Here is an 8,835-nt window from a genome sequence, read left to right as displayed (position 1 = left end):
GCAAAGTCTACCTCGGTGGAATTTCAACTCAGAACAAGCCTGGCACGCTAACAATTCTGCCAGCTTACCTTAATAATAATAATAATAATAATAATAATAATATAATAAACCTGTCTACTATAGGCACAAGGCCCGAAATTTGAGGGGAGGGAGCCAGTTGATTAGATCGACTCCAGTACGCAACTGGTACTTAATTCATTGACCTTGAAAGGATGAAAGGCAAAGCCGACCTCAGCAGAAATAATAATAATAATAATAATGTTTAAAATAATAATCCCTTTTTTCTAAAGGCACAAGGCCTGAAATTTGGGGGAAAGGACTTGTCGATTACAGCCACTCCAGTGTATTACTGGTACTTTATTTATCAACCCCGAAAGGATGAAAGGCAAAGTCGACCGCGGCGGAATTTGAACTTAGAACGTGAAGATGAACAAAACACCGCCAAGCATTTCGCCCAGCATGCTAACGATTCTGCCAGCTTGCTGCTTAATAATAATAATAATAATAATAATAATAATAATAATAATAATAATAATAATAATAATGGTTTCAAATTTTGGCACAAGGCCAGCAACTGCAGGAGTGGGAGCAAGTCGATTACATCGACCCCGGTGCTCCACTAGTTCTTACTTTATCGACCCTGAAAGGATGAACGGCAAAGTCAACCTCGGTAGAATTTGAACTCGGAACATAGTGATAGACAAAATGCCGCTAAGCCTTTCACCCAGTGAGCTAACGAATCTGCCAGCTTAATAATGATAATAGGAATAATAATAATAATGATTAAAATATACACATATATACATCAGGTTGATTCTACACACTTCTGCCTCAAATGTGTATATATTACATACATTGAGCACTCATGAATTTGTGTGAAAAAATATCTATATATACATACATATGTATATATACAGATATGTATACATTTACATACATGTATATAAACATATAAGATAATATACATGTGTGTGTATATTATATATATATATATACAATATGTATACACATATTTATTTATATGCATATATATATATATATATATATACGATGAAAATATTTTGGCAAATTAAATTTAAATGTAGAAGCGAATCTAACAGTTTTTGTGTTTCTTAAATGGCTTATAAACACCTTCCACACTGCAATTGTTTTCTTTCCAGCACACAATCTCAGATCAGGTCACTTGCTATGCAAGTACATCTCCATAATATATATATATACATTTATATACACACACACACACACATATATATATATGTATGTATATATGTATATGTAAATATATATGTATATATATATGTATATATATATATATGTATGTATGTGTATATATATATATATATATAATATATATATATATATATATATATATTATATATATATATATATGGGTATGTATGTATAAAGTACTAGCTATTCCTTTACTCTAAGCACAGGGACAGTTTCTGTGGTAGGAAGAACGCAGCAGTGTGTGGAAGGCGGGGGGTGCGGCAGTCACATGTAGCCGAGAGAATTGAACCTGGGCCAATGTCCGGTTCTTATTCCGCTGCTGCTAGACACACGCTTAGCGACAGAATCTTTAAAACGTACCATGAAGCATCAGGGTCGGTGCTCCGCTTGCATGCCTTCCCCATGACCACCACAACAATTTATATTCACAATGATAATGATGATGATGATGGCGATGATGACAATTATGATGATAAATAATAATAATAATAACAATAATAATAATGTCACTTTGATGGCATGTACTGCTCTCTCATTCAATAATAATAATAATAATAATAATAATAATAATGACAATCATAATTCTTTCTACTAAAGGCACAAGGCCCGATATTTAGGGGAACGGGGACTAGTCACTTACATTGACCCCCAGTGTATAACTGGTATTTATTTCATCCTTTTGGGGTCAATAGATTAAGTACCTGTTATGCACTGGGGTCAATGTAATCGACTGGGCCCCTGTCCATCAAAATTTCAGTAATTGTGCCTTTAGTAGAAAAGATTATTATTATTATTATTATTATTATTATTATTATTATTATCATTATCATTTTGGTAATCCTTTCTACTACAGGCACAAGGCCTGAAATTTTGTAGGGAAGGGACTAATTGTTTACATCGACCCCAGTGTTTCACTGGTACTTAATTTATTGACCCCCCCCAAAAGGATGAAAGGCAAAGTTGACCTCGGTGGAATTTGACCTCAGAATGTAAAGACAATAATAACAATGATGATGGTGATGATGATAATAATAGTTTCAAAATTTTTGTACAAGGCCAGCAACTTTTTTTCTGGTGGGGCAGGGATTTAAGTTGTTTACATCAACCCCAGTGTTCAAATGGTATTTATTTTATCAAACCCCGAAAGGATAAAAGACAAAAATCAACCCTGCTGGGATTTGAACTCAGAACATAAAGACATAATAATAATAATAATAGTAGTATTAGTGGTAGTAATTATAATAATGATGGTTTCAAATTTTGGCACAAGGCCAGCAATTTCTGGGTAAGGGGCTGATCAATTACATCGACCCCAATGTTCAACTGGTAGATATTTTATCGACCCTGAAAGGAAGAAAGGTAAAGTTGACCTCGGTGGAATTTGAACTCAGAACATAAGGATAGACAGAATGCCAAGCGCACCAACTTTTTAACAATGATGATGATGATGATAATAATAATAATAATCCTTTCTACCATAGGCACAAGGCCTGAAATTTGTGGGGAGGGGGATAGGTGATCACATCAACCCCAGTACTTGACTGGTACTTAATTTATCGACCCCGGAAGGCAAAGTCAACCTCAGTGGATTTTGAACTCAGAACATAGCAACAGGCGAAATGCTGTTAAGCATTTCATCCAGTATGCTAATGGTTCTGCTAACTCACTGCCTTCAGTGAGTTATACATATGTGTGTGTATATATATATATACATACATTTTGGTAATCCTTTCTACTACATTCAAAATGTGACCGCGTGTGTAAGGTTGGCGATTTTTTTCCTCTGTCTTCCCTTCTCCTATGTCTCTGACGAAGAGCTCCGCTCAAAACGTTAAACCCTCCTTCTTTCCTGAGCGTCCAATAATACTATATTTGTTCCATGTCCTCGCATTGTTGTATTTTTTTGTGCTTTCTTGTTTGGATTAACTATATATATATATACATACTAGTATACTACTTCTAGCATAAGGGTTGTCCACATAGTGGTCATCCCTCTCATATGTATGTAATACAATTTACTAAACCTCAGTTTTTTAATATGCTAGACCACTGGTGTTAAATTGATGTTATCAAATTAATATCCAATTTCTCACCCTCATTTTAATTTTATATATATGTATATATATACACACGCATATTTAGAAGTGTGTCTTTGTGGATTGCCTTTCACTGCATGCCAGATGCTAGTCAGTATTAGCTTGCTTATGGCCCTGTGACTCAGAAGGTTATGAGAAATTAAACCAAGTCACACCTTTGGCAAGTGTCTTCTACAACAATCCCAGGCTGATTACTCCCTTGTGAGTAGCTCTGGTAAACAGAAACTGAAAGAAGCCTGCTGTGTGTGTGCATATATATATATATATATATATGCAGCATGAAGTTTTGTCAGTGAGCAGGTCGCGGTCTCAAAGCGACGAAAGTATTTTGACAAATTAGATTTAATTGTTGAAGTGAATCTAATGGTTTAGTGTGTTTCTTAAATGGCTTATAAACACCTTCCACGCTGCAATTGTTTTCGTTCCAGCACACAATCTCAGATCAAGTCACTCGCTATGCAAGTACATCTCCGATAGATCGTTAGCTTCTACATGCATTTTTTTCTCTCCTTGTTTTTTTCTGTGTATTTTTCTGTTGAAGAGCGTAGGCTCAAAATATAAAAGACTTTTTCTATTCCTGAGCACCATACTAATACATTTGTTTGTTTGTACACCACCTGCTTTCGTCTTTTGTTTATTTTCGTAAACTTTCCCTTTATATATATATATATATATATATATATATAGCGTGTAAAAATTACCTATTAAAGGTAGTTTTCTCTTGTGTTTAAATGTATACTATTTTATATATATATATATCTATAATATAAATTGGACATGGGCAATCATTGTATTCTTTCTTGTCTTGAGGTTCACAGCCAAACGGCTGGGTGGATTCACATGAAAAGTGGCACATATATGGAGACGGGTGCATAGATTGGAATGCAGTTTGTATTTTTTTCCTAGCCCCCATACTTACCGAGAAAATCAATTAAAACTTTTTCTAATGGAATTCCCCTCTTTCTTCCGCCATTAAAACAACCAGTTGCTTAGAAGCTGTTTTCTGACGGGTTGGGGGTCAGGAAATTTTCATAAAGCTGGAGGCTCCAATTGAAACAGGGGACCCAAAATGATAAGCTCGAGAAATGCTGTCATAGATTATGCCTAACTGAAAACGATCACAGCCGCATCATCCAAACAAACCGGGTGAAACCGGGCTTAGCTGCTAGTATGTATATATATATATATATATATATAAATTAAATTAGAGATAAAACTATTAGGCAAATCAAATTTTCCCTGTAAGTTTGGATTTACTCCCTAATAATATATATATATATATATATATATGTGTGTGTGTGTGTGTGGAGGCACAATAGCCCAGTGGTTAGGGCAGCGGACTCGCGGTCGGAGGATCGTGGTTTCGATTCCCAGACCAGGCGTTGTGTGTGTTTATTGAGTGAAAACATCTAAAAAGCTCCACGAAGCTCCGGCAGGGGGTGGTGATCCCTGCTGTACTCTTTCACCACTCTTTCTTCTCTTGGCCTGCTCACTTAGCCAGCGGGGTGGCATCGTTCGAAGGCTAAAACAATGCGAACGCATTGTGACCAGTGATGTGTAGCAACATCTGATGGTCTGGTCGGTCACGTGATATATATATATACATGGATGCAAGAGATAAAGTAAGGTAAGGTTGTGCTGATGATAGCTAATGAGGCAGAAACGTGTGCACAACTGTCCTCTTCTCTCCAGACAATAAGCCTGTGCTTTTCCTTAATAGCATGTCAGTTTTGGAGAATTTCTTGAGATTATCTCCCCTTATATAGTCTCAATTGCCATTTGGTGACCATGAAACATGCTTCAGAGGTGGAGATGATTTTTTTAATCAAGAATTGACATTTAAATGGATATGGTTTTTCTGAGGATTATTATTATTATTATTACCATCATCATCATAAGGTGGTAAGCTGGAAAAAAATTGTTAGCACACCGGGCAAAATACTTAGCAGTGTTTAGTCCAGCTTTTTACATTCCATGTTCAAATTCCACTGGGGTCACCTTTATTTTTTATCCTTTTGAGGTTGATCAAATAAGTACCAGTTGTGTACTGGGTCGTGCCAAAATTTGAAACTATTTTTATTATTTTAATTTTTATCATCATCATCATTGTCATCATCATCATCATCATCATCATCATCATTATTATTATTATTGTTAAAGCTGTTCTGGGTTCAAACCCTGTTGGGGTCATTTTGTCTTTCGCTGTTCTCAGGTCAATACAGCTACGCATCAGTCAATATAATCAACTGCCCCCTCTCCTACCAAAAATTTGTCATGTCTGTGTTAGAAATAATAATAATAATAATAATAATAATAATAATAATAATAATAATGCTTAGCGGCATTGCATCTGTCTATATGTTTTGAGTTCAAATTTCATCAAGGTCGACTTTGCTGTTCATCCTTTCGGGGTTGATAAAATAAGTACCAGCTGAGTACTGGAGGGGTGGGCATGGGATGGATGCAATCGACTTAACCCCCTTCCTTGAAATTCCGGCCCTTGTGCCAAAATCTGAAACCATTTTACTATTATTATTATTATTATTATTATGTTACACCCTGAGTTCAAATTCTGCCGGGTTGACTCTGCTTTCATCCTTTCAGGGTCCATAAAATAAGTACCAGATGAGTACTAGGGGTCGATGTAATCAACTTGACCCCTCCCTTGGAATTACTGGCTCCGTGCCAAAATTTGAAACCATTATTATTTTCATCATCATCATCATCATTGTTATTATTATTATCATTATTCTTATTATTATTATCATTATTATTATTATTATTGTAGTAGTTGTTATTTTCCGTTCACACAAACCTGCGTTGTTTTCCGCATGGGCGAGTTTTCTCTGTTGGCGTTGTTTGCGGTGACGGCGGTGTTGGAGGAAGAAGAGGAAGAAGATGAGGACAAAGAAGAAGGAGTAGAAGAAGAAGAAGAGGAAGAAGAAGAAGAAGAAGTCCGATTCGAGGCGATGTGCGACTGGTTCGTCACAACGCTGACGGGAATTTGCAATGGCTTGTTGGCCGGAGTTCTGCTCGACGATAACAATGACGACGACGGCGACAACGACGATGATGAAGAAGACGAAGAAGACGAGGACAGCACAACGGTATTATCACTTTCTGAGCTCGAGAGGAAAAGTCTGTCTTTGGAAACGGTGATCCCTACTTTCGGGGGCACAGCTGGCTTCACTCCAACGACGACGCTCGTTCCGCCAGTGCTTCCGCCCCCGCTTCCCCCACTGCCTCCCCCGCCCCCACTACAGGCGATAAGGACTGGTTTGTTGGGCGGCACGGGAGGCGGGGTCCCGCGGCCGATTGTCACCGCCTTTCGGGCGTGGCCAGCTCCTGCACCGGCCGAGGAAGAGGGGGGAGACGGGTGACCTGAGGTGGGTTGGCCAAACTGAAACGAGATCCTGCCGCCCCCGCTCGTACTCAGAACAGTTGCGCCGCCAGCCGCACTGACGCTTATCCGGCTTCCACCGGATCCATCTGCGCCCACCCCTGAAACAATGCGTATGTCCGAAGCCGGGCTGAAGATCTCCCCGGGTGACATGGGCCTCGATTCCATGTGGAGGGGATGGGCATGGCTACTACTGCTGTTGCTGTTCAGCTGGACAACGGGCTTCCGGCCCTCGGCCACAGCGGAGGCGGTGTAAAACTGTGGGGGTGGGGGCGGCGACGAGGAGGGAGGGGGAGGTGGCCGCGTCGGTGGGGAGGAAGAGTAGCAGGAGGATGTGTACAAAGCGGTGGAGGGCGAGGCAGAGGAGGAGGACGACGACGTGGAAGCAGAAGAGGAAATCTGCAGAGTCGCAGTGGAGTCGATTGTCACTGGGTTCGTGGAGTGGTGTGGCGCGACCTTTGCGGACGGCGAGCCGGACGACAGCGACGACAGAGGGATTGTGCACTCAACGTTCTGTTCGTGGGTGGCGTCGATGGCAGCGACCGGAGCGAGGCACACCTCAGCTTCGCAACCGCCCACCGCCAAGTTTATTGTCTCGCTGTGTTGCACGTTTCCATCGCCGGCGCTGCTGACACTTTGGCCGCTCTCACCCAAGAAGCTGCCGTCATCGTCGCCGCCAACCGTCGTGGGGTCCGTGACACCGTCATCCCCGGCGCTGATAAAACTAAGTTGACTGCTGCTGTTGCTGCTGCCGCTACTAAGGGCCCCGCCGACACCACTCCTGGCCTGCTGTAGCTCCCGATGTAACTGTTCCACCTGCTCTCTCAGCTCCTTGTTCTTGCTCTCCTCGCGTGACACGCGGCCCCTAAGCTGCTCCCGTTCTGTGTCAAAGTCGCTTAGCTGCTTCTCCATGGCGGCCTCGATCTTCAGCGACTTCTTGCTCTCCTGAACGAGACCCTCCGCCATGCTCATCATCTTGTCCTTTTCATCATTCATGATGTGCTCCATCTCGTTGCACTTTCGCTTCTCCTGCAGGATCCGCTCGACCAGCTTGCGCCGCTCTCGAATCAGCATTAGCGCCACCTGCTTGTGTTTCGCCGAGTTTTCCCGCTCTTCTTCCAAGTTAGCCAGAGTCTTTTTTAGGTCTTTCTCCATTCGGCGGCTTTGGTTTTTTTCAAACTCAACCTGGAAAGATAAGAGAGAGAGAGAAAGGGAGAGAAAGAGATGGCGTGAGTGATTGAGAGAGACTGGCAGATGGAGAGATGATTAAGAGAGACTGATTAAGAGAGACTTGACAGATGGAGAGATGATTAGAGAGACTGATTAAGAGAGACTTGACAGATGGAAAGATGATTAAGAGAGACAGATTAAGATAGATTGATTAAGATAGATTTATTAAGATAGACTGATTAAGATAGACTGATTAAGAGAGACTTGACAGATGGAAAGATGATTAAGATAGACTGATTAAGAGAGACTGATTAAGATAGATTGATTAAGATAGATTGATTAAGATAGATTGATTAAGATAGACTGATTAAGATAGACTGATTAAGAGAGACTGATTAAGAGAGACTTGACAGATGGAAAGATGATTAAGATAGACTGATTAAGAGAGACTGATTAAGATAGATTGATTAAGATAGATTGATTAAGATAGATTGATTAAGATAGACTGATTAAGATAGACTGATTAAGAGAGACTTGACAGATGGAAAGATGATTAAGATAGACTGATTAAGAGAGACTGATTAAGATAGATTGATTAAGATAGATTGATTAAGATAGATTGATTAAGATAGACTGATTAAGAGAGACTTGACAGATGGAAAGATGATTAAGAGAGACTGATTAAGATAGATTTATTAAGATAGACTGATTAAGAGAGACTTGACAGATGGAAAGATGATTAAGATAGACTGATTAAGATAGACTGATTAAGAGAGACTTGACAGATGGAAAAATGATTAAGATAGACTGATTAAGAGAGACTGATTAAGAGAGACTTGATAGATGGAAAGATGATTAAGATAGACTGATTAAGAGAGACTGATTAAGAGAGACTTGATAGATGGAGAAATATTAAGATAGATTGATTAAGAGAGACTG

At 39.8% G+C, this 8,835-nt stretch overlaps 1 protein-coding gene across 3 annotated transcripts in view; it reads right to left on the bottom strand.

The window, feature by feature from the left end:
• Positions 1–790: 790 nt before the first annotated feature.
• The window catches only part of LOC115226874 (CTTNBP2 N-terminal-like protein), an 18,007-nt gene continuing 9,962 nt past the window's right edge, over positions 791–8,835 (bottom strand). For 2 of the 3 annotated variants that reach the window (XM_036515493.1, XM_029797863.2), the window contains exon 4: positions 5,880–7,911. In XM_036515493.1, coding sequence (XP_036371386.1) covers positions 6,121–7,911 — 1,791 coding nt within the window. In that variant the 3' untranslated portion in view covers positions 5,880–6,120. Of the gene's footprint in view, positions 827–5,879; positions 7,912–8,835 lie in introns of those variants that run through there. The other variant, XM_036515494.1, reaches the window with a different exon arrangement.

This window comes from Octopus sinensis, unplaced genomic scaffold (assembly GCF_006345805.1).
Source record: "Octopus sinensis unplaced genomic scaffold, ASM634580v1 Contig00256, whole genome shotgun sequence".
Taxonomy (NCBI): domain Eukaryota; kingdom Metazoa; phylum Mollusca; class Cephalopoda; order Octopoda; family Octopodidae; genus Octopus; species Octopus sinensis.
Note: the sequence above shows the minus strand (reverse complement) of the source record. Positions and strands in the feature narration are given on the sequence as shown.